Source organism: Lemur catta, chromosome 22, assembly GCF_020740605.2.
Source record: "Lemur catta isolate mLemCat1 chromosome 22, mLemCat1.pri, whole genome shotgun sequence".
Classification (NCBI taxonomy): domain Eukaryota; kingdom Metazoa; phylum Chordata; class Mammalia; order Primates; family Lemuridae; genus Lemur; species Lemur catta.
Genome location: NC_059149.1, coordinates 24188139 through 24214958, shown reverse-complemented (window position 1 = coordinate 24214958; position 26820 = coordinate 24188139). Strand labels below are relative to the sequence as shown.

Here is a 26820-nt window from a genome sequence, read left to right as displayed (position 1 = left end):
GGACTACTTTCCATGAGCGTCTCGCGGATTAACCCATCGGTTATCCATTTAGCTCCGCCTCCCATCTTTCGATTGGATGCTGCAAACTTCGAAAAGAATCATTGGGCCAATCCTGGCAGAACGACGATGGCTCTTACCCAATGAGTCAGTCCCCCCGGCGGCCGTTTCCTCAGGTTGGGCGAGTGGGCGGGGCTAATGCAGGGGGAGGTGCTGACTGGTGCCCGTCTAGCGCTCCACCTCCTTTCTTCAAACCCCGCCTCCGCATGCAGATGAGCACCACCTAGAATTGGATCTGCGCCTGCTCAGTATCGCTTGGCGCCGCCGTTCGGCTCCAGGTTCTGCTCTGATTGGCCGAAATACCTTCCCGTCTGCTACCCTGCAACCTCTTTTCCCTCCCACCGTCCCGACAGGGTTAGCCAGAGCCCACCCAACGCAGGGTGCCGATTGGCTGAGTTCTGGCCAGCGCGGCGGGCTGATTGGTGAGGCGCAGTGTCAGTCTCGCAGAGGTGGGGGAAGGGCCCCAGACAAGCTGAGGAGCCTAGGGGCGGGGTGGGAAGGAGGACCGGCCAACCCCGGGGTGTGGGACAGAGTGTGTGTGTGTGGTGTGTCCGCCAGAGAAGGAAGGTGGCGAAGGGAGGAGAGCCCGAGTGGGTGGAGGGAGGGGACGGGAGGGAGGAGAAAAAGGTGGGAGGAGGGCAAGGTGGGAGGGTGGCGGCTCACTCGGGACCCGGCGGGGGCAGCGCGATGAGGCGGGTGACCCTGTTCCTTAACGGCAGCCCCAAGAACGGGAAGGTAAGGGGGTCGTGAGGGGCGCGGCGGACGGCTGTGGGCCGGAGCAGCCGGGCGCGGACGCGGCTAGCCGGGCAGCGGCTGAAGTTGGGCTGAGGGCTGGGAGGTGGGCGTGCGCCGGGTGGGGGGCGTCCCGGGGGCAACGTCGCGTCCCCGCGGCCTCCTCTGGACCCCCGGGCTCCGTGCCCGAGCCCGCCTGCAACTCCCCGGCTGCGCGGGGGGCCGGTGCGGGTCGCTCCCTCCTCGGTTCCCGAATCCGGGCTGCGGGTCCGAGAGGGCACAGAGGGCGTGGGGCGGGCCGCTGTCACCTGAGCGCTGGGCACTGGGGTGTCCTCCTCCCTCGCGTCCCCCAGGGCCCGCTCCCCCAGGCTGGCCGGAGCCGGCGCTCTGCCCGTCCACCTGCGTGCTGAGTAATGGTCTGCTCAGGAAGGTAGCCGTGATGACTAGAGCATGTGAGATGGGCCAGGTGGAAAGAATTAAACTACCGGCGGATAAGTAAAATGTTCTTCCATCCTCGAAGATTTAAAAAACCTGGGACACCGTCAGGATGCTTTTCCTCCCTCTCTTTTAGGTGCCCCGATCCCCCAAGCCCCGCTGCCGCCAAACTTCTGTACTGTTTCATTATTTCGCCTTGTTTTGGTTCCTTAGAGGACCGTGACAACAGATCAGAATGGGCTGATTTGACAGTAGTAGCCTTTGCCGTGTTAGGCCTGTGTCGAGGGTGTGGTGCTAAATATTTTTTCCAACGCCGGAGCAAGCCAAAATAAATTCTGTGCCTTCTCAGCCTCTTGCCCCACCCATGAAAGTTGTTGCTCTACTTTGGAAAATTTTGACTGTTCAAGGCAGACATTTATTGAGTGGCTAAATGATTACCAGAAGTGATTAAGCCTGTAGAGTCGAAGGTAAAGGTGAATTGGCCTCACTCTGTTATTTGCGCGAATACTCTGCTTCCTGCATAGTCTGGAAACACTGTAAATTTTTAAATAGCGTAATTGTGCAGTGGCCTTAAAAATGGCTTTCCAACTACTCTGCAATTTTTGAGTAAACATGCTCAGAAAATTTGAGCCACAGTGTGGTTTGTTGATTATAATTTTGTGTTCTTCTGGTCTTGGAGATTTAATACTCGTGCAAAAAGAGAATTGGTATAAATTCAAATTCTTGAGTTTTCATGAGTGCTACCTCAGAAATAAGTTTCACAAAGTTTACCTTATTTCTGACCATTATTAACTTTTGTAAACCTGTAGTTAATTACTGCTCATAATCTGAAACACATGTTGTTACTGTAAGAAAGACTTAGTACTATATCCACAGTTAGAATCGTAATGTAATCTCTCAAAAACAAACCTCGGATTGACCTTTTTATCCAACATTTATTTCTGCTTTGTTATTCCATGGAAGACAATGTTTAGACCCAGCCGTAGATGTTTAACTATGCTCTAAATCTCTTCTGAATCCACCGAATTTTGTTGAGGTCAAAGATTGAGATGGTCTTTCCATATTGCTCTTAAAGCTGTATAGTTTTGACTAGGTTAGATTTTTGGATTTAACTTTTATTTCCTTTCAAAATATTTTGCTAGAGAATTTCAGAAGATTGGGAAAAATGCATCTCAAATAATTTAAGATAAATATATTTATATTACAAAAATTCAAACTGGAGAATACTGGATTAAAAAGAATGCCGTAATCCTTACTGCTCAAATGGAGAACCTATGCTAAGCCAAAGGTGTCAGTGTTTCCTCTCCTTTCAGCTGATTAAAACGTACTATTATAATTACTAGTATGTGACAAAGCAGAATAATACATAGCAGCCTGCATTTTAGATATATAAAATGACTAGTTGGATTGGCTTGATCATGATATGAATGTTCATTAAGAATGTGCAGGAGAAAAAGTACTATTCAAATAGACTTTGATTTCCCATCTACCAGTTGGAATATCTGTTATCACTTAAATTACTTCCTTTACCTAGCTTCTGTTTTTGTTTCTTGATCTTAGAAATAATTTCTGTTTTTTCAAATAAGTTTCCCTCTCATAGCTTGTTTAGTGGTTGCCAGACTGTGGGCCATGAAGCCTGGGAGTGGGGAGGCAACAAGTTGTTACAGGGTACTCTGTCATATGCTCCCTGTGAATTTTCTGTGTACTAAATAAATTTCAGTATAACTAGTGAATGTATTTGATGTTGTGAAGTGAGGGTTATGCATTCTCTAACTTCCAGAGTGAGGTGGCGCACCACAGAGGGTGCGCAAGACGATCCATTGGAGTTTAGGAATATGCCTTTTGTTTAGCATATGCCTTTTGTTTATATTTTTAAAAACATAAAATAATATGAAAACTTGATTTTTCTGCTCTAGAAAACCACAGGTTCCTCCAGTCACTGAATGTATCAGCTGGTCTCAGGTCTGTGAGGAGGGAGGGCAGTGACATGTGAATAGGTTGATAGTGACTTCTTTGCTGATTGGTTTGCCATGACGTATTTTGTTACAGAAGCTTACAAGTGCCACTTTAGGATTTATATCCAGTGTTAACTAAATTAATCTTCACCAAAATGCCAAGTGGCTTTAAAGGATTCCTTCAAAGAAACTGCAGATTGAAGACTATTAATTATGCAAGCACAAGTAAACAAGAAAATGGCAGAAGTGCCTTTCTCCTAACACAAACTATGAGATTAAAAAAATGGATCTCTTTGGATCTGAGAAGTCCAACCAGTCCCAAGTTTTAGAGACCATTTGAAGTGCTATTTAATAACTGCTATTAACAATTAACCTCTTCCTAAGTGTATATTGTTCTTTGAAATATTAGCCGATGATAGGATGAGGTCATCCTAATTAGCAAGATATTTAGAAATATTTTCTAGCACATGATGACAAATAGCTTCAGATTTCTTTCTTTTTCTTTTTTTAATTTTTAATGTTTAAAGTCAATCTTGTATTTGGCAGAATTTCACTAAATTTAATGATAAATATTTAGAAGATTCTTACTGGCCAACTCATAGGATAAGTCAGTAAAAGTACTCACATTTTTGGGAAAACATATACTTTCTTACAGTGGTATATAGTTGATTAATAAATAAATATACAAATGTTTGAGCACATGCCCAAAAATGTTTTACCAATGAGGTGCATAGTAAGAAACGTTTGAAGGCCACAGTTTTAAAACACTGGGATCTTTTAAGTTTTGGGTGTTTTTTTAAACTGCTCTAGAGGAGTTATTAATAATTGTGCTTGTACCAATCCTCCTTTCTCCATGTGCCTCAAAATTCCCATTGTTCTCTTTTTAGTATTCTTTGTAAAAGTTTGTATTAAGGAAATTGAATGTAGTTTGTGGCTTCTGAGCAACCTGATGTCAGTGCAAAGTTTCTATACAACTTGATCTCAGTTTTTGTTTTTACTTCAGAAAATTAAATGATGAGCTGTGCAAGTCATAGGCCTTTTGTATACTGATGCTTTCATTCATCATTCATTCATTCAGCCAACAATTACCGAGTACCTTCTGAGTGTGAGGCACCATGCCAAACATTGCAAACATAGTGGGATAGGAAACATCTTCCTTCTCTACTATGATTGCATTCTTGGTCCAGGAAATAACTGTTTTCTTCTGGCTTTGATATTAGGTCAGAAATATGTTGTTGGTATTGAGTATCCAGATTTGAACCCATTACATTTTTAGAATTGAAGAAAGGTGACAATCTGTGGGAACCTCTGCCTCTTGAAATCTAAACATTAATAAGAAAGAACCCCATGAGGGTTCACTCTTTAAACCTAAATATTTCTTAATGTATGTGATATGTACAAAAGAATATAGTAAAGGATATTAATATACATAAACATGAAAAGAAAAATCATATAACAAATATCCTTAAACCTGCCACAAAACCCAAGAAATAGCTTATTACCAGTAATGTAACATGCTCATCCGCTTTCTTCTTCCTCCGCCTCTCCCATAAAAGCAGCCATTTTTATGAGTTTTGTATTTCTCTTTGCCTCGTGTTTTTTTTCTTAATATTTTTGTCATATATATGTATAGGAAAACTACATATTTTTTGTTTTGCCAGCTTTGGGAATATCATGTCTCAAATTGGTATCGTAATGTATAGTCGTCTGGGACTGGCTTTTTTTCATTCAATTCCATCTGTAATGTCCCACATAGTGATAGTTTATTCATTTTCACTGCTCTATTAAAGTCCATTATTTAAAAATCTTACCATGATTTTCCTGTCAATGAACATTTGGTTGTTTATTTTCTTTATATTTTGCCATTAACGATGCTGCCATGAATATATTCATTCCTGTATATGTACTGCCATGAATATTCATGTATATGTATCCTGGTGCACGTCAGTAAGCATTTTTCTAGGGTAGTGGTTTTCAAACTTTAGCATGCATCAGAATCACCAGGAAGACTTGAAAAAACTCGTTGCTGGACTTTATCCCCAGAGTTTAACATTCAGTAGGTCTGGGACCATGAATTTTTAATTTCTATGTGGAATTTCCAGGTGATTCTAATCAGGTTTGAGAACCACCTACTCTAAGGTGTAATTACCACGTGTAAGGTTATGTAAATGTTCAATTTCACAAAATGATACCAAATTGCTTTTCAAAGTCATTGCATTTATATTCCTCCCAATATTGAATAAACCTTCCCTTTGATCCATGTCCTCTCCAACACTTGGTATGATTAGAAGTTTCAATTTTTATTACCTTTCTTCACCTTAGAGTTAGTTATATCATCTTTTTTAGGCTTAAAATAATTTTAATTTTTAAAATGTATTAGACTAAAAGTATAGGTAGAGTAAATTGAGTTCTACATTTAGTTGTTAATTGTGTTTGGGCTCCGTGCCTGTAATCCTAGCACTTTGAGAGGCTGTGGTGGGAGGATTGCTTGAGGCCAGGAGTTCAACACCAGCCTGGGCAACATAGACATCGTCTCCACAAAAAATAAAAAAAATCAGCTGGGTGTGGCATACCTGTAGTACCAGCCACACAGGAGGCTGAGGCAGAAGGATTGCTTGGGCCCAGGAATTTGAGGCTGTAGTGAGCAAAACCCTGTCTCTAAAAAATAAATAGATAAATAATAGTTTTTAATTATGATTAATGGTTTTGTTGTGTAAATCAGCAAGCAGAAATTAAACAAGTGTTTATTGATTGTGTACCATGTAATATCGTGGGGATTTAAAAAAAATAAATGTTTTAAATACATGGGCAGATTTTAATTTTTAAATTTAAATAACATAGTTTACAGTTTAAAAATGGATTTAAAGGCAAATTAAAATTAGCAAATCCTGGTAGGCATAGTATACCGTTTACTTTCCCAAGTGGTAAATAGCTTTCATTTGTCATGGAATCTGAAATCTAGAAAGGATTAAGTCTGAATCATAGTATAATATAATCTTCATAAACTTTGATAGATGTGCATCTCAATTTATTCCATAAAATGCTTCGGTTCTTAGTGCCTACGTTATTAAAGTAAATAATGGCAGTGACATGGAAACATCAGTTCCACATGATGGAAATAACACACAGAGCAAATCACCTTTATCAGCATGATTATTTTATAAATGCTTGGCCTCTCTTTGGCTCAGTATGAGTACTAAAGTAAGCCCTAAAAAATAAACTAGAGCTTATATCCATGATACGCAATATTTTCATTGCTGTTTCTTCCCAACAGAGTTGTGACATAAAGCAAAGTACATGTGCCAGTCTGTTTGAAACTCTCTCAGTAACTTAAAAATCTTTTTCCACGTGTAGGACATTTTTATGCTGATATCTGTATTTTTAAACCTGATTTCTAATTAGTTTACATAAAATACAGAGATTTTGAGTATTAGTATTGCAGTATAATTCCTTTTTTATTTGGTAGTGTTAGTATGCTTCGGTGATTCTAGTTGAAGAATAAATGCCAAGAATAGCCCTCCAAGTGAAGAACAAATATATTGCCTCAACTTAAGGGAAATTTCAAATTTATAGAATTCTAAGATTCTTCGTATTAATTTTAATTGTTTAATTGACGACCCTTTGGTTAATTGTCAACTGCTAGACTGCCAAATGCTAAAATAATTTTATTTGTAAAACTAGTATGGAGCTATGGAGACCTTAAAATAATTTAAAACGTTGCCCCTTAATTGCATAAGTAATACAGGTTCATTGTAACAAATTTGGAAAACAAAAAACTCACAATAAGTCAACCATAATTCCATTATTCAAAGACAGCCACTTTTAATAGTTATATGAATATCACTTTAGAATCGTGTTTATGCTGTGTACTTTGTTTTTCAACTTAGTGAAAGAGACTTAAATAAATATAACTGACTCCTACCCAAAAAGGTGTGTCCTAGTTCAACACTATGAAAGGAATCAAAATTTTACACCCCATTCAAGAAATATTTGTCAAAGGCCTGCCATAAGCCAGGCTTTGTAACATTTAGCCAAGTGGATCCTTCCAGTAAGCTGGCGGGAGTAATCTTCTTGAGTCAGAGATTGGGCAGCATTCAGTCAGGGATGTACTTCTTTAGTGCTGCTCATCAGCTTTGCCAAGGGATAGTTGTTCACCTACATTCACAGAATTAGGAACAACTTCTTACAAATTAAAACTATTCTATTGTAGCTTTAGGCTGCACATAGAAAGTCAGATTGGAAAATATTTGATGAAATGGTAAATTGTTTTTGCTACTGTGTTAGGACTGATTTAAGTGACAAATAAAAGTTGAACTCAGTTCACACTAGACTCTGCTCCTTAGCAGTTTTGTGGCCCAGAAGGAAACACCTGTTGTGGTTTGATTACCCTGAGAAAAGTCCTTGCCAAACAGTATGCATTTTCTGTCATAGGGTCAAATTTGACTTCAGTGGCGAGAAAGGGAACACTACATAAAAACAACAAACAGGTCTGAGTTAGAGTCCATCATTTTGTTACTTTGGATTGCTTTGTCATAGGAAAGCCTAACAATCAAAAAAGATTTTATTTTTTGTTCTTTGTTGTATTCTGCTTTTTAGGACAGCACTGTCCAATAGAACCTCTGTGACGATGGAGATATTCCATGTCTGCACTGTTCAGTATGGTAACCACTGGCCACTTTCACAGTTGGGCACTTGAAATATGATTAATGTAACTAATGGACTGCATTTTAACTTCTAATTAATTTTAATAAATTAAAATTGAAATAGCCTCATGTGGCTAGTGGCTTCCACATTGGGCAGTGCAGCTTTAGAACATGGTGAGTAGCCATTATTTTCATTAGAAGACAACTGACCTATAGGAAAACCCAACTCAATTATTAATACACAGGAGTGGACAACAGTTTAATTTGATATATTTTGAAAAATAAGTCATTTAAAATCTTAAGCTCTAACATTTAAATGAAGTACAGGAGCATAACGTAGACAGATACGTTAAACTTGTGCCTATTTTACAGTATGGCCAATAGAAGTGAAAGAAATGCTGAGGGAGAAAGTGGATGTTAGGGCAAGGACATGTGGCAGAAGAAAGCCCTGTAGAGAAATACAGGAAACAAATAAGAGGCAAAAGAAAGATTTAGAAAATTTTCTAGTATAACAGCAATCATGACAAGAACATTGATGTTGGAAAGCAGGAGCTTCTTAACCCTCCCCTCATGGCACCTTCCTGACTGTAATAGCTGTTTTGCACCTGCCTTACTTGATCCCTTAATCTTTTGCATTTTTGCTTCTTTCTTCTCTCTCTGTACTCTTCATGGTCTTTGCCTTAACACATCAGGTTTGCTGTACATAATGCCCTAGGTGCTGTACTTCTCTTCCCTTTGTCCCAGGAATGTGTATGTGCCATAACAGAATTACAGGCTCTGTTGCAGAGGTGAAAAGTGAAAGGAAATATGGGAGACCTATTTTACTCAGGCTTCAATTATTTATGGCATGCCTGCTGTGTGCAGGACACTGCCAAGTGCTTTGCATTCTTTTTTTAATCGTGGTAAAATATGCCAAGATTTACCATTTTATTCTACTTTCTGTCTGTATGAATTTGCCTGTTCTAGGTGCCTTCATGTAAGTGGAATCATACAATATTTGTCCTTTTATGTGTCTGGCTTATTTCACTTAGCATAATGTCTTCAGGTTTCCATATACAGCATGTATATGTAGTGCATGTCAAATTCATGGCTGCTTATAGCTGAATAATATTCCATTGTATGTATATACCATTTTGTTTACCCACTCATCTGTTTATGGGCACTTCGATTATGCATTATAGTTTATAATCCACCTACTTCCCTTTACGTTGTTCTTGCCTTCAATCCTTCCCCAAAATGCCCCAGTTGACAGCACTCTTCTGGTACAGGTCTATCTTCAGAACTGGAGCACTATTAATATTTAACATACCTTAAGATTGTAGATTGGTTTTAGTCAGAGGTGATTTCTTTTTCTGTAATTTTGCCATTCTGCAATCTGCAGTATTAGGCACTAAGTAAATGTATGGGTCTAGAAGAAAAAGAGACACTGTAAAGAACCTCTTGAAATCTCCTTTTATGTGATAATCTGATTTTTTAGTTCTGTTTGTGGTATGATGATTTACAATTTGTGAGTGATGAAATTTATTAAAGAAGTTGTTCAAATTAATCTGATGTGTTTACAGGTAGTTGCTGTATATGGAACTTTATCCGATTTGCTTTCTGTGGCCAGCAGTAAACTTGGCATCAAAGCCACCAGTGTGTATAATGGGAAAGGTGGACTGATTGATGATATTGCTTTGATCAGGTAACCTTCACCTTTTTATAAGCTGTCAACAGTGTGCTTCATCTTCCTGGTGCTAGGCTGTTTCTCTTAAGCAGTAGTTTAATCACTGTCAAGTGTACAGGAGTTGGGCAAGTGATTGCCTAGAATTTGCTCTTTGAAATTTAAGTCATTTGGACTTAGGGCATATTGATCAGATAGAAAACCCTTAGTAATTCCAGTATACCTATCATCTTTCTGCATAGTTCACATATGGCATGAGAAATTTCTTCTTTGTGGTACTAGAGATGAACCTAGTAAGACATGCAGTTTCTAATGTTAAAAATCCAATTGATCACTTTACTTTTATATGCAACTGCTTGTTATTAAATTCATTTCCTAAAACTGCTTTGAATTTTATAAACATTATAGAGACCAGTTTTTGTGAAAACTTGCTAAATATGATAGAACTCTAGGTAGAGATATCGTAAGTGATCCACCCCAATAGTGAGCTTGTTTTTTATTTTTTAAATATCCTAGGCAGATTAACAGAAGTGTGTAGTTGACCTCACTCAGTCTTCACAGGGTAGAATTTTGGAGCAGGAAGAAACTTAACAAAGAAGATAGTGAAGGGAACACAAATTAAGTACTGACTATACCAGCTAAAATTGCTTTGCCCAAGTTATTTAATTGTAAAGCATGGGTTTTTTTAATTGATGGTGTGAAGATGATGATGCTCTAAATTATAGTATATACAAAGTTTAGTCTCTGTATAAATCCAGATCCAAATGAACTTTCAATATAATATACTGCATTTGAAGTTAATCAGTTCTAATTCCTTTATTTTATAAATGAGGAAACTGAGCATCTGTGAAGTGACTTACCCAGCTCGTACAGCTTAGCAGTTGATTTTTGTATGAAAAGAAATTTTTATACTAATCTGAAAAAGTTGAATGGTGAACAAGTAGAAAATATTATAGGCTACATTTGAAATCCAAATAAGTTAGGGGAATTTCTTAGTTTTTTAATATCTATCTCCCAGCTTCTTTCAGTTTCTAAGGATAACTGAGTCCGATTGTTGGATGATCTGCATCAGTCTAGCTTTCTCCTTCACAGACTACAGACTCTGCTTAGAAACACTCAGTGTGTTCCTCTGATGTCCTATAGGAAATAAAAAAACTTCTACAAAAGAAGGTCATAACTGAAGCCTTCTGAGCTATAAAATAGCTACCTGTTTATTAGGTTTTGGTTCACAGTACAGTCTCTGATCATTTATACGAATCATGTGATAGGTTAGGGCTGAGGAAGAGGAGGATATACACTGATAATCCAGAATTGTGAGTTATGTGTAATAATTTACATTTGGGTCTATGGTGGATGTGTTGCGGGTAAGTGTTTATAGCAGAGTTACTTCCAGTTATATTTTTCCTAGATTTAATATGAAGCTTTATTTCATTTCCAAAGCACATAGCAAGTAATGATACAGGAGACAATCTCAATCATTTATTTAGGGGTAAAAAATTAAACAGAAAGAGTTGGCTGTGGCTTTAATCATATCCTTTGGGCTTAATAGTACATTCTTCAATTAATAAGCTGAATTCACATAATTTGTATAGTGGAATTTTTTATTTTCTATTTTGAAAGTACTTTCATGTGTAAGATCTTATTTTTGAATTTAAATCCAGGGATAGTTAAGTTGCGGGGATAAAGTACTGGAAACGTAACTTCTTTGCTGTATAGATTGATAGCCAAACCAAAATTGTGCAGGGTTTTAAATTTTAAAAAAGACTGATAGAAAAACCTATTTTATATAATTCTAAGGAATCATTCCTATAATCAACAAATGATCAATGTGATTTCTAGATTTTGATGGTGGCTTTTTAAATTTTGATTTTTCCAGGGATGATGATGTTTTGTTTGTGTGTGAAGGAGAGCCATTTATTGGTAAGTGACTTCCTTAAAAACCAGTTTTGTTGGTTAAAATAAAAAAGATGAAATGGCACATATTTTAAATGAGGTTATTAAGCTTAACGCTAAAAAAGGTCTTGTGGTGGTATTCAGCTCTTCACATCCTTTTTGAGTCTGCACTCAGGGTGTTAAATTTTTTATTTGAATTACATGATCATATTTTGATATGGATACTTCATATTTTACATGCCTTTAAAATGCTCTGAAACTACAGTTTTGTTGACTTTTTTCTTTGATAGTAATTGTCAAAATTTCTCTTAAGTATTATACTACATATTTCTAAGCAAATACTGCTTGCATAAGTAGTGTTTGACAATTCTTCATAGTGATCAGTCAAAAAATGATTTGGCATCAGCTGTGCACACAGGCACACACATGCACTACCCTTTGATTTGGAAGAAAATTTATACAATTGTGTATCTCAAAAGAAAAAACCTAAAGCTTTAAGGTAAATATTCTTTTAAAAGTATTTGATTTATTTAGTTCCATACAGTCACACCCTGAATATCTGTTTACTTATTCTTAAAGTATTACATTAATTGTATTTGATGCATGGAAGTAGTTCTCAGGATGGTTGCTCAGACACTTGCCAACTTGTAAGTCAGTGCATTCTCTTCTCTGTGTCTCTACCTTTAAACTGTGAACTGAAATTTTTCCTCATCTTCTTTTATCTGCTGACATAACAGTGGTTGGCAGACAGTGGTCACTTAATTGGTTCACTGCATACAAACAAACAAAATGAAAAGTAATCAATTAAGGTTTGGCTTTATTTTTGTCCTATTGTTACGAACTCTTGGATTTAAAAATATTTGCTATGTTTTCATCCCCTGCATTTATTGATGTTTAGATTGTCTTACTGTGGCCATAGGAAACCTCTTTAAGTCCTTTTACCACAACCCCATTTGTCTTTTATAGATTTCTTATTATCTAGAATAACAAGGTATTCATCTTAACGTTTTCCTGTCCCAGACCTGGATCTACATTTTTTCCAAGAAGTCTTGATTTCTTTTAGTGGGAAGTGTCATTTAGAGACACTAGGTGCTAGGGAGGCTCTTCGCTGTTGGGTTGTTCATCAGCATTACTAGGCCTTTTGGGGGACAGAGTTGGAAATATATAGCTAGCTAGAAACAAAATTTATACATAATGTAATACATATTATTGATATAAAGTTTATATGTCATATATAACTGGGGTCCCCAACCCCCGGACCAGTATTGGTCCATGGACTGGTACCAGTCTGGCCTGTTAGGAACCAGGCCGCACAGCAGGAGGTGAGCAGCACGCCACGCAGCGGAGCTTCATCTGTGTTTACAGCCACTCCCTATTGCATCACAGCCTGAGCTCCGCCTCCTGTCAGATCAGGGGTGGCATTAGATTCTCATAGGAGCAGGAACCCTGCTGTAAACTGCGCATGGAGGGATCTAGGTTGCAGCTCCTTCTGAGAATCTAATGTCTAATGATCTGAGGTGGAGCTGAGACGGTGATGCCAGCGCTGGGGAGCGGCTGCAAATACAGATTATCATTAGCAGAAAGGTTCGACTGCACAATAAATGTAATGCGCTTGAATCATCCCAAAACCATCCCCACCCTGTCTGTGGAAAAATTGTCTTCCATGAAACTGGTCTCTGGTGCCAAAAAGGTTGGGGACTGCTGAATAACATAAGATATGGATGGACTTAATATCGCATGGGTTCATATTAATACTTCCAGTTTATATTCAGGACCATAGGGTTTTTACTTAACCCCTCCTATCTTACATCTGTGTTTCGTTTCTTCCATATCAATAATCCTGATTTTCAGGGACATAGGGATTGATAGAATTATAATGTCACATAATTACTTATCTACTTCATCCCATGCAAAACACACATAAAAGTATCAGAGTAACAACCCCAATACTTTGAACACCAATATGATTACTAAAAACAGTTGAACATTTTTTTATGTATGCTAATTCCTTTTTTCCGTTGCTTAAGAAATAATTGTATTGTTTCTACATTATCAGAATATACACTCATTGTATACTGTGCTCTCTCCCTTAGCACCCTCATTTAGTTTAAGTGTATTTAATGCTTATCTCCATTCCTTTTGTTCATGTGTCCAGTGGTTATCTGAAACTTGATCTCAGTAGAATCCTCTCCAAGAACCTGTGAGAACAATATTGTTTGACATCTTGAGAGTAGATAACATATGGCTTCTATCCTTGAAAATCAGCTTGGTTGGATATGAAATCAGGTCAAAGCTTTACAAATTATGAACTTTAAATATGTATAGTTATACCTCAGTGAAGTGGTAAAATTGTATGTCAATTATACCTCAGTAAGTGGTAAAAAAAAATCCGTGGTTCACATTTCATTCTTTGACCATCTCGGAATATGTTACTATGTTTTATTCTGGCATGGATGGTGGTATCAAAAAATCCGATCTTTCTTAAGTGATTGTTTTTCCTAGATCACCCATAGGATAGACTATTTCTTGGTGTTCTGGGTTGATTTTCTCAGGTATGTGGTGGGTCATTTCAATATGTAGTTTCAAATATATGTATTTTTAGATTCCAGTAAAGTTTCCTTGAACTTTAAATTATGTGTTTATTTTGTCCCCCTAGCTTTGATTTCCTGTTTTCAGGACTCCTTATTATATATATATTGGATCTTCTACATTTGTCTTTTAAATTTGGAACCTTCTGTTAAATCCATTTTATCTCTTTCTTAATTTCTTTTTGATTTTTAAAGCTTTCTTCTTTTTTACCTTTTATTTCCCTTAAGGCATTATCTGTTGTGTTTATTCACTCTTGTATTCTAGTTTAGTCTCCATTTTCAAAATGGATTTTCTTTTTTTTCTAACTTTATCCTGAGTTTTCTCACCTCATTTCTGAATTTTATAATTCTGGTTTAGGCTGTTATTTTATATATGGTATTATTTATTTCGTTTCATGTGTTTTGGAATGTTAGATTTTAGTTTTTATCTTTTTTGTGGGCATTTCTTTGTGGCATGTTTTTATTGTCTACAAGAATGTAATTCTTATTCTTTTAATACTTTTGTGTGGTATTTGATCTCAATCCTTTTCTGTTACTCATTTTTATGTGAAATTAGTTTTCCTTAACTTGAGGAGGACTAAGTTTTTCTAATTTCATGGTCTTTAGTTCTCTTTTCTGTTGTTTTTGTGAAGTGTTAAAAAAAAAAATTGACTCGCTTTCTGACATATTCTGGTCTGTAGACCTTCTTAACTTTTATCTGGACTGTTTTTTTTTTTTTTTTTGTCTCTGTTGTCTCGTTCTGTTCAACTTGGATTCTTTTCTTAACATCTTGTTAGTATCAGTATGGGGCTTTGTCTTTAGAAGAGAGTTTGGCAGGTGGGTTTTGAGAGTTTATTTGTAGCCCCTTCAGATCTTACTGTCAACTACTTGCGTCACCCACTTTTTGTGTAGACATACCCCTCCCACTTCTAGGGTGCTGTTTTCTGATAGTCTTACTGAGCTATGAAGTCCATATTTATGGACTGCTTTGGCATTCTTGGGTTCATCACGTACCCTGTAGCTTCTGTCTGCTTTTTCCTTCACAGGTGCTGAGAGCATGCTACTCTTACAGCTGTTGGTTTTGGTGGGACTACATTATCACCTAGTTTTGTTTTAGATGCAGTCATTGGGTTTGGGTTTTGCTTTCCTAGTATTTCTGGTATACTTGTATGTGTATATTTAGTTTAAAAAATTAAGTAACTGTCATCTTCCCAGAATCACCAATCTTAATATTTTTATTATTTTCTACGTGTCATTTCTAGATCCTCAGACAGATTCTAAACCACCTGAAGGATTGTCAGGATCCCACACAGACTGGCTAACATTAAATGTTGGAGGGCGGTACTTTACAACTACACGGTAGGTGTGCGTGTATGTGTGTTAGAGAGAAAGAGAATCCAAAAGGAATGCTATATACCATTTTTTTTTCCTGCAATCTACTGATTTCCTTAAAAGATATTCAAATGCTGCTTAGATATACTATGTGATCTGAAACCATTTTTAGAACTTTTTTTGAAGAAAAAGGTAAAACATGGTCACAAATCATTCTAGAGAAAGCATAAAAAGCATGAATTGTGTTTTAGAGTGTGCTTTTTCGGTATTCGGTAATACACATGCAATACAAGTAAAAATGAACACTACTGGAATATATAGAGATTACAACTGCTTTTATTAAAGTGATCAGAAAAATGTAAGTTTAGAAGATCAAGAATATTATTATATAATAGTTTGTTAGCAAGACAGATTAACATTTAAAGTAAAGGAAACTAAAACAATATGTAAGTCAAAGGAAGTGCCAATTTAGAAGGGATTTTGATAAGTGGCAACTTATTGCACGTTTTTGTTTCCCAGCATTACTCCTACCAGGTTGTAGCATGCATCTTTTTGAGAGAGCAGCTGGGATCGAGTATACTCTTGACTTAAATATGTTTGTTTATAAAGACAAATGGAGAAATCAATTTTTTTCCCTGAATTCTTAGGAGCACTTTAGTGAATAAAGAACCCGACAGTATGCTGGCCCACATGTTTAAGGACAAAGGTGAGTTTTTTCACATGTTATGTGATCTTTATAACTCCTGACCTTCTGTACTTTTTAATGATGTCAATAATTTTTGCAAGAGTAAAAACTTACTGGTAAATTACACAATTTTCTTCCCATAAATTTCTAACTTTCTTTTTTGTTTATGTGGGGCTTTCTTCATTGTAATGGTAACACAGGCGTCTGGGGAAATAAGCAAGATCATAGAGGAGCTTTCTTAATTGACCGGAGTCCTGAGTACTTTGAACCCATTTTGAACTACTTGCGTCACGGACAGCTCATTGTAAATGATGGCATTAATTTATTGGGTGAGTTTTCAATATAATTATACAATTCCTCACATTTTTATCAGTTTAGAATTTTTATTTTGTTTTCACTTAGTATATTTTCATAAAGTTGAAAGTACATCTTTTCCACATTTTGAACTATGTATATGAATGTTTTCCTATGTATGAATGTCTATAGGTGTAGACACAGATACAGACACAGGCAGGTGGTCTTTCAGGTAGGTAGTCTTCGTACATATAGGTTTGTATCTAACCCATAAATTTCAATTTCAAATTCTAAATTGATTTCAATTTTATTGGAAAGGACTTTAAGGGATTTTGTTGTTTCATTTTTTTTTTTTTTTTTTTTTAGTTGAATTGTGACTGTAACTTGGCTCCAAGTTATGGACATTCCCATTATACTGAGAATTAGAGTAGTCAAAAGGGAAAATCATGCTTTGGATAATAGCCTCAATTAGAGTCTCGATTCTACAATTTACTAGAAGATTAAATGGGGAAAGTCTCTCCAAGTCCCCTTTGAAAAGAGGGCATTAAAAATACTCTCATCCCTACCGACATCACAAGATTTTTGTGAACGTTTGTGAAGATGATGTAGACAAAAGCCATTATAAAACACTGGTTGCATATTTGGAAGTTTATTGGCCTCCAAGTGGCTGAATTTCATCTGATGTTCGTACTTGAGGAGAGGTGGGGAGTGTGACAGTCTTGAGTTCACCTGCTTGTTTAGCTTCAGCACATTGTTGCCATGTTGGAATGTGGACTGAAGGTGCCAGAGCCTTGATTTATAAAGCAAAGCTGGATATCTAAAATTCTGTGTGACATTTTCTGATTTGAAAACACTACGTGCTGAACGTATCAGAATCAGTCCACAGACTACTAGTTTACAGTCGCTGTAGTGAAATACAGAACACCCAGTAACTTTAATGTGGCTTTATTTAAACTTTATTCCCTTTCAAATGTACCTGTTGCAAAAAAAATCACATTATTTGACCCTGTCAGCTAGATCCATCAACTATTTGCAACTCAATTCTTACTGTTTTTTTTTCTTTTACTTTCTACCAACTATTGCTTTAAATCCTTTACAACCTGTTGTATTATCTTAGTTATTCTGCAGAAGTTACTATTATAAAAATAACCAGTGATCTGCTCTTGTACACAGCGTTTTCTTTTCAGCACCTGTGTTACCCTGTGGCTTCTCCTGCTAATGACCACCCTATTCTGAGTACATGTTACACCTCACCGTTGGATGTCGTATAGGTTCTTTTATTCCTCCCATTTTAATTCCTCATAGCATTGATAGCATTTTGTATCCTCCCTGCCTAGAAAACAACATGAGGAATATGTTAAATATATCCATGCTATCTCAGACTTCCGCTATGTAAGCAATTACCAAGATTTGCTTGTTTTTTCTTTTTCGTGTTTCTCAACCATTTCTCCTATTTATTGAGTTGTTCAAAAAGCAGAGCTCTCCACTGGATTCATTTTATAAAGCATTATTTTTAGTTAGTATAGTTTCAGTCCAGACTTTTCACATGGCCCATAGGCTGTCCCAAGTTGTTATATGCTTTAAAATAATCTACAGCAATATCTGTAAGACCAAAAAGGTATAGTTAGCGGCAGAGCTGGGATTCAACTCCAGGTCTTATTGGTGCTAATAGAAAATGCACTCCTTTCCTCTACTGTCCTCCATGTATGTTTTTTTGTATTTCTAAGGCTTTTTGGAAGTTTTAAAGGTTTAATTTTAAACCTAGAATGAGAAAAGCATCTTTACCCCATTCCTCGAGAGGTTATAATATACCCAGAAAATCCTGGCAAATTGAGAGTGAGGCCCACTAGACCCTCTCTCTCTTTTTATTTTTTTAATTTATTTTTTTCTACCTTCTCCTCCTCAAGACCCACTCTTATGATGGGTTTCTACCAGGGACAGATATTGTGGTATGGCTGCCCTTTCAGGAGGAATCCAGAGATCAAGGCATTCTGGGGTGGACTGGAAACCCCATGCCAGGGTGGCTGGTTTTCACAGAAAAGATATTATTCTTCCCAAATAACTGCTTATGGTTTTCTATAGCTATATTTAGTTACCTTTGTTAGCTTGGAACTATTTGAAGGGCGGGATTATGTCTCACTTTCTGTGTAATTCCTGAGTCCTTAGTTTTGTACCAAGTAAACAACCACCTGAAAGACTGAGGTCTTCATTTGAAAGATAATGGATCCCAGATTTATTCCCACACACTCTGATGATGTGAGAAAGTAAGCATACCAAGTCACCTAAAAGTAAATAATAGATGAATCCCTTTTATCAGTTAGAAATTTTAAAATTTATTCTCCCATGGGAAAAATTTCTGAGTTATACTTCTGACTTCCATTGTGAAGCCAACTTTAAACTTTTATTCACCTCTATCATTTTCTGATTCAGTATGTAAAAGGTATTTGTGGCAAACTATTCAGATCTGCTCCATTTAAAAAGTCAATTAAATATTAAGTGAACTAATCATATTTTATTGAATTTACAATGAAGTCAGTTTTAAGAATATGTAGTATTAGGAATTCTTGTCTGTGGCCTATTTAAACTGATTATCAAATAATTTTGAAATATGGAAGGCTTTCATTCTTTTGTAAAAATCTTTATTGATACATAATGTACATATTTGGGGGGTATGTATAATTTAATAGTCATACAATGTAAAGATCAAATCAGGGTAATTGGGATATCCATCACCTTCAATATTTGAAAAGGCTTTCATTCAAATTCATTAGTTTTCTATTTTTCCTTTTTCAGAATATAAATAATTTAGACCTTTGTTTTTACAAATATTTTTAAATGTTCTAAACATTACTTTTCTTCTATATTGTCTGACTACTTGTTAAATTTCAATTTCATTGTGAGAATTTAACATAAATTCTTTAAATATCAAAATGAATAGTTTTCTGTAAAAGTCAAGTCATTTTTGTTCTGATAGGTGTGTTAGAAGAAGCCAGATTTTTTGGTATTGACTCACTGATTGAACACCTAGAAGTGGCAATAAAGGTAAGGCTCTTTTTACATTAGCCAGTGTTACGTCTATTGGAGAATACCCCCCCAAAGCCCCATTAATTTTTTAATCTCTTTTTCAAGAATTCTCAACCACCAGAGGATCACTCACCAATATCCCGAAAGGAATTTGTCCGATTTCTGCTAGCAACTCCAACCAAGTCAGAATTGCGTTGCCAGGTAATTAAAGCAGGCTTCTAATGAGAGTTAGTTGTATGAGCAAATCTGTGACTTAATTTTATATCCTTCTAGGGTTTTTTATGTTTTTTGCTTTATTTTCCTTTTTCATGCAAGATATAATTTAATTAAGGGTTATAGTGTTGATTTAATTCTGAAGTGGTTGGCTAAAAAGGGAGGCAGTAGCCTTTTTTATTGTCTAATTATGCCTTATGTAGCAGTTTGTGAGTATTGCATGAAAATTGTAGCAATTTTTTTTAGAGTCAGTATTTGTGCAGTTGCTACATATGGCCTGGTCAGTGGCAGATACTTTTACTTTTGTGTGTTGTAGCATTACAAATTTTAAAAACCACAATATGGGCTGAAGGTAGTGGCTCACACCTGTAATCCCAGCACTTTGGGAGGCCGAGGCAGGAGATTGCTTGAGGACAGGAGTACAAGACCAACCTGGGCAACAGAGCAAGACCGGGATCTCTATGAAGAACAAAAATTAAAAAAAAAAAAAAAAAGCTGGGCACAGTGGCACACGCTGGTGGTCGCTGAGGCTGAGACAGGAGGATTGCTTGAGCCCAGGAAGCCAAGATTATAGTGAGCTATGATGGCACCACTGCACTGTAGTCTGGGTACAGAGACAGACCTTGCCTCTTAAAACACATACCCTCACTCTACTCATTTTTTCTTAATAAAACTGTCTTGAATTATTGGATTAATAACATAATTTAAACATAATTAGACTTAACACTTATCAGCAGGTATATAACTAACAGGGATCCCTCTTTGAAACTTCTGTACATAAATGAAGTATAGCCAGGCTATATTCTTATGTATTTACCAGTGGGGTTTCTGGTTGTTTTTTTTTTTTTTTTTTTTTTGAGACAGAGTCTCACTATGTTGCCTGGGCTAGAGTGCCGTGGAGTCAGCCTAGCTCACGGCAACCTCAAACTCCTGGGCTCAAGCAATCCTTCTGCCTCAGCCTCCCGAGTAGCTGAGACTACAGGAATGTGCCACCATGCCTGGCTAATTTTTTCTATATATACTTTTAGTTGTCCAGATAATGTCTTTCTATTTTTTTAGTAGAGACGGGGTCTCACTCTTGTTCAGGCTGGTCCTGAACTCCTGAGCTCAAGTGATCCACCCGCCTTGGCCTCCCAGACTTCTAGGATTACAGGCGTGAGCCACCACGCCCGGCCTGGGGTTTCTTTTTTGATGAACTCATTAAGGATACTTAATTTGATGTATCTAAGTTCCATTTGATCGTGTAGTATAATAAATTCCAAGTGACTGAACTGCTAGTTGCTTTTAAAAAAGTTTGGTGGTTAGCTGTAGTAATTAAGTGTAATATGAACAGATGGTTTAATTATTTTGACAATTTGTGCTTTTTTATTTCAGGGTTTGAACTTCAGTGGTGCTGATCTTTCTCGGTTGGACCTTCGATACATTAACTTCAAAATGGCCAATTTAAGCCGCTGCAATCTTGCACATGCAAATCTTTGCTGTGCAAATCTTGAACGAGCTGATCTCTCTGGATCAGTGCTTGACGTAAGTATCATTTTTGGTTACAAGAGAAAATCAGTTTGTTGAACAGTCTCAACCTTTGGAACAGGAATTTTATCTGTCTTTCACTGGAGCTTTTACTTGAAAACAGTTTATTATGTTGATGATAAAACTGAGGGGTCTGAAAGTGAAATGAGTTGTTTTTACAATTTCAACACCCTTTACTAAACATAGATCTGAAAGGTTTAGCAACTACATAAAGAACCAGAGAGGTTTATTTGCATATGTCAGCTTCTTGGGTTATAATTTCAAGTACATAAAATCCAGTCCTCTTTTAGTTATTTTGCTCCCTCCAGATCCTTATTATCTTACCTGTCTAGTCAGAGCTTCTGCCGTACCTGGTGTTAAGGCATAGGCACAGATGGGAATGAGCGAGCGTTTGTCAGTTATCTGTGATTTTGACGTTCTCATCTCCCTTTTACTAGAATTGACAGTAGAGTGAACGAAATTGCATCTGTAAAAAAGATTTTTCTTGATAGGTAAGGCTATAACGACTTTGATCAGCCTTAGGAATTTAAACTATTTCACTGATCTAATTATAACAACAAATGTAATTATTGTTCATACTGTGACTTCATTTTTAGAACACTTTCACATTTAATCTTCTTCTACTTTGTCGGCACAATTTATGAAAAAGATCTGATGTTAATGTCACTTTTATTGATAAGCTTTCTGGCTTAGCTAGTGGTTGTCAGAATTCAGATCTAATGGCATTGAACCCTTTGAGATGAATGAACATAATTAAAATTCTTAACATATTTTCTACCTCTTTGTTCTGCATCATGCATTGTGATTTAGGTACTCAGGGTTAACAACGTGTAGCAATGGTTGGTACAGAAGGATTGACAAGCAACTTGTTTGTGTTTTGTAGCTATACGATTCCTTTATTTGCTGGTATTAGTATTGTGACATTTGACATGAAGGTGGTAGTAGCATCTTGGAACATCAAGATTTCACTTACTGATTCCTACAGTATTAAGGAAGAGAAAATCCATACCCATAACAATTTTATGCCTTCCTTACCCATGCATTTTGGCCATCATGTTTTCATGCCAGAGCTGCATGTAAAAATACAAATAGGGAGGCTGGGCATGGTGGCTCACACCTGTAGTCCCAGCTACTCCGAAGGCTGAGGTGGGAGGAGTGCTTCAGCCCAGGAGTTGAAGGCTACAGTGAGCTATATGATTGTGCCACTGCACTCCTGCCTGGGCAACAGAGCATGACCCTGCCTCAAAAAACAAGAAAAAAGAAATAGCAATGTCACACTTCTGACTTCTCCAACTTCTTTATCTAAACCCTTAAATTTCATGTGAAATGTGCATGTTGTTGTTACTTTGGTGTTTATTTCTTTTAAAACAGTTCTAAAGGAACTATTTCCTTAAAACATTCTCAGTTCTTATTGGGTTTGATTAAAAAATTCTGTATTGTAAACAGAACATAATTGATAGTGTGTTGAATTGAGGTTTTTCTCATTTTTTATATTTTTCTCTTATTAGTTGAACAAATTTGAAAAAAACATTTCTCTTTTCTTTGCAGTGTGCAAATCTCCAGGGAGTCAAGATGCTCTGTTCTAATGCAGAAGGAGCATCCCTGAAACTGTGTAATTTTGAGGATCCTTCTGGTCTTAAAGCCAATTTAGAAGGTAAGATCCTATAAATGCCTGCTCTACGGTGAAGGCAGACAGTAGAGGAAAAAGCCCAGCAAAGTAATTATTAAGGATAAAACACAATAGCTGTTTCTCTCATCATATATGGAGAATTTGCAAAGGTATAGGATGCCTCCATTTGGTCTCAGTCATATGCTAATTATAACTGAGGACTCAGAAGAAATGTTTAATGAGTTTTTAGTTGCAGAATTAAATATCAACATCTTTAACTTTCAAATAGCACAAAGCAGTCTTATTCTGAACAACAGGAAGAATTTCAGTTTGCACAAAGCTAGCAAGGTTTGTCATTTTTAGATTTAATGTATTTATTAATTCGTCATTGCTTTGTTTTGTGAATTGGTCACTTTGTTTACTTGTATATTTAGGAGATAGTACTTATCGCCCTTGTCATAAACCTATGGGGCTTATGATAGAGGGCTATTTATCGCATGACAGAGTTGAGTTTCTCCCTGACAAGTATTGACAAAAACATTCTTGTAGTGTAAGGAGACAAATGGCTAACATTGAACTCTTTGTAAGTGTAAGTTGGTTGAGAGACTGAGATTTCAGATTCATTTCCAAAAGTTAAAGGAGGCTGTCATCTTTCAACTCCAGTAAGTTATCTTACAGCTATCCACCTTCAAGAAAATTACAAATATGTTTAAGTTAAACTACTCCCAAAATATGTTCACGGCAGGTGCTAATCTGAAAGGTGTGGATATGGAAGGAAGTCAAATGACAGGGATTAACCTGAGAGTGGCTACCTTAAAAAATGCAAAGTTGAAGAACTGTAACCTCAGAGGAGCAACCCTAGCAGGAACTGATTTAGAGGTAAGTTCACCAACATTTAAAGAGTTTTTGTTAATCTAGCATTACTGAGTATCCCATGCGAAATTTATTGAAGTAATAAACAAAGTAGTTGACTGGTAAAACTGCCAGGTAACGTGCCGACACACAGCCAGAGGACTGTTTTCTTTACATTTGCATATTTACAGAAATTTGAATTCCAGAGCAGGATTCAGTTACCTAGTCATAGGTGCCAGTTCCAGAGTGGAAGACACATCCGTCATTGATTTCATTTCTCTTCTTTCCCTTGGGTCCTTCTTAAGTAGATAAGTTTGATGCATTAGTAATCTAATGTATTGTATTTTCCATAAAATTTAATTCCAGACAGAATTAAATGAGCCAGGTTATTTCTTAAAGTACTTGAGAAATTTAAATGATGTCCAGGTTTGAAATTAGGTTCAGGAAAAGCCTATTTTAAAACCTGTTGCCCTGACCTTTGCTCTCCTGACCCTCTGCTTTTGCTTTGACTGGACCACGTCCACCTGTTGGTAGCCATGGCTTTGTCCTTTGGATTGTACTGGTAAAGCCATGTTCCATCTCCTGTTCCAGTTCCTTGAAGAAATGCTTCAGGATCTTGAATCCCACTTGTTTAAAATTTCCACTGAAGGCTCTGCTCTTGTCTGCAGCTGCCCTGGGGGCAACTGTTTTGGCATCTGAGTGGAAAGTTTGCTCAACTTTAATTTTTCAGTCAGAATTGTGTAAGCTGCATCAGTTGAGATGTCTAACAGCAGAAACAATAACCAGCGCCGTAATCTTTGGTGCTCTTCAATTAGGGCACAGACCAGATGAATTTTTTCCCTGAAAATTGATGTGGATGGCCTGCCGCTGCAGGCTTCATCTTCAACATCATCTTGTCCCTTCTTAAAATGAGCTTTGAGGCATTGTCCCCACAAACTTTTCATAAAGCATCAATGATTTCACCATTCTTCCACCCAAGCTTCACCATAAAGTTGATGTTCGTTCTTGCAGGCTCTTTTCAAGCGGATGTCTTATCTCTCTTAGTGCCTCAAATTAGATCCTGTTCAGACATGTTATATAACAAGTTTATCTTTTTTTTCTCAGTGGGTATACCAGTAGTAGGCATTATGAGTTGAAATCCATGCATAGTTTTTCCATAATGTTCCATGAATGTTTTGAAGACCCCTCATGTGGTGGTAGTCAACCTGAATATCAACTAGAGATAACAAATACAGGCAGAAGAAAATCTGACTTTAGGAAATACAGTCAGAAGTTTTCCAGACATTAACTGAGTTTTACTATAGGGAAACATTTTCCTAACAAAGACACAGAAGAAACAAATAAGGCTTTAAATCTCCCTATTAGTTACATGCATACTGTTTTTGTCTTACAGAACTGTGATCTGTCTGGGTGCGATCTTCAAGAAGCCAACCTGAGAGGTTCCAACGTGAAGGGAGCTATATTTGAAGAGATGCTGACGCCACTACACATGTCACAGAGTGTCAGATGAGAATTTCAGGGGCTGGAGGAAGAGGTCCAAGATGAAACATGTTTTCCTTATCACTTTTCTTTCTCCACCCACTCAGTTGTCTAGAAGAAATAACACTGTAAGGGAATTTAAAAAAACATTTAGAGGATTATGCTTGTTCTCAGCAGTGCAAAAGGGAAAAAACTGACTTTTTTTCCACATTCTGCTTTTAATGGAAAAAGCACCCATTTAATAGATGTAGGGAAACTAGATTATATTGTTGCCTTTTGAATGGGGTTGGGGGATTTGCCTGGTTTTATGACCAGGAATAGTAGCTATTATATTTGCTTTTAAATAGGCATGATGTGGAAATACCATCTTGGTTTGAGATGCATTTGAGGATTTTAATTTATGAAAAGCACAACATATGCAATTATATTTATTGAATACCTAGATGCAGTATGGATATTTAAATTGTTACACTTTATGAAAACTTTGAAAAGGTTGTTCAGGTTTATAAATAGCTTTAGTGATGGCTCCCTCTTTACCTGTCACACCGTATGAATATGGTGAGGTCAGACTTCCTACGATTCTCTTTTCAGGTTCATTTTTATAATGTTTATTTTTTAGAACGAAACAGTAGCTAAATTAAAGAAATATCCAGTTCTTACTGATTGAGACAGAGTGGAAAGAAAGACATCATTTTATATCAGTGTCATTCTGTAGGTACAGTGGAACGCTCCAGATGGAAGAATAATTTACTTATAGCTACAACTTTTAAATGAAGATTTCTCAGAATTTTATTCTAGGCAAGTTCCACTCAACATCAGACCAGGCAATTCTATCTAGTTTACATACACTACTAGCCTAGTTTTCTCATATACAATCAACAGAAGCATAAGCAGGTGCTTCCAAAAAAAACCAAGGTGCATCATTAATATTAATTTAATTCAAATGCCAAATAGCTTTAAACAGGGCCAGCTTAGAGATAGGTATTAAATCTAAATCCACTACAAAGCTATACAATGTGAGTGAATATGGCAGCATTGCTTTTCAGAAGGCAGCATCATTCCAGCTAGACCCCGACAATGGGGAGGGAGGAATTTTAACCTGACAGTTTGATTATAGCCACCAAAAAAAAAAAAAAATTACTAAAAGCAAAGACATTTGGCTAGTCTAAGATGTAATACCAGTCAGCACCTGTGGTTCTTTTATTCATATTTTCTGTTTTGTGTCTAACAAATTTTAGTCCAATTTTCTTGAGTCATTATCTCACTGCAGCAGCAGAAATAGGGCCCGTACCTCCCTACCCGTAACCTGGTGTCCTTAGGTCTACCCGAAGAGCAGGGATATGAGCTGTGTCCAAATGGGTTCTGAATTCTGTAGACTCATCAACTTGAGGCAATGAATCATTAAAAACCACTTTTGTCTCCTTTGGGAGAATGACATATCTTCAGTATTTACGTAGCTTATTCTTCTATATCTACATATGCAAAGCTTTCCTTAACAGTAAAGGGTACATATGCATAGCTGGAAGGAGATTGGACCTTTACAAGTGAAGGAAAGCAACTTCAGAAATGAATTATTTTCTTTGCTTTATTATTTTTACCAAGACAGAGAAGTATTGTATTGAGAGATATCTATTTTCATAATCAATATGTGCCTAAATTATATTTAAATCATTTCACTCTGTACTATATTTTCAATAATCATAGACTGTGTTATTCATTTACTTAAAGGTACCTCTGTAGACATAACCTAAAACTGCAGAAGGATCTGAAAGATCTAAACACGGTGTGTGTAGAAGCTACAAATTTTAGATCTAATGTATTCTGCATTAATAAACAATATAAAATGTTGAAAGGCGTTTT

General features: G+C 36.8%; 1 protein-coding gene across 2 annotated transcripts; it reads left to right on the top strand.

Moving 5' to 3' along the window:
- The first annotated feature begins 528 nt into the window (after window positions 1-528).
- Window positions 529-26807, top strand: KCTD9 (potassium channel tetramerization domain containing 9). Of its 2 annotated transcripts, XM_045535781.1 has the most exons (12): window positions 529-792; window positions 9385-9506; window positions 11362-11405; window positions 15208-15304; window positions 15925-15983; window positions 16163-16291; window positions 19231-19298; window positions 19386-19481; window positions 20868-21017; window positions 22569-22674; window positions 23375-23508; window positions 24875-26807. In XM_045535781.1, exons 1-12 carry the CDS (start codon window positions 745-747, stop codon window positions 24989-24991), a joined length of 1170 nt encoding a protein of 389 aa, XP_045391737.1. In that variant the 5' UTR covers window positions 529-744; the 3' UTR covers window positions 24992-26807. The 2 variants fall into 2 exon arrangements, with proteins under 2 accessions (XP_045391737.1, XP_045391738.1); XM_045535782.1 differs by lacking the exon at window positions 9385-9506 and having other exon boundaries at window positions 773-792.
- Window positions 26808-26820: the final 13 nt, after the last annotated feature.

Bases quoted from the DNA above. Each gene is read 5' to 3' on its own strand.
- KCTD9 (XM_045535781.1), top strand. From the start codon at position 745: ATGAGGCGGGTGACCCTGTTCCTTAACGGCAGCCCCAAGAACGGGAAG. The intron at 11,406-15,207 runs GTAAGTGACTTC...TGTCATTTCTAG, and splicing joins TGAAGGAGAGCCATTTATTG to ATCCTCAGACAGATTCTAAA. The intron at 16,292-19,230 runs GTGAGTTTTCAA...TTGTTCTGATAG, and splicing joins TGATGGCATTAATTTATTGG to GTGTGTTAGAAGAAGCCAGA.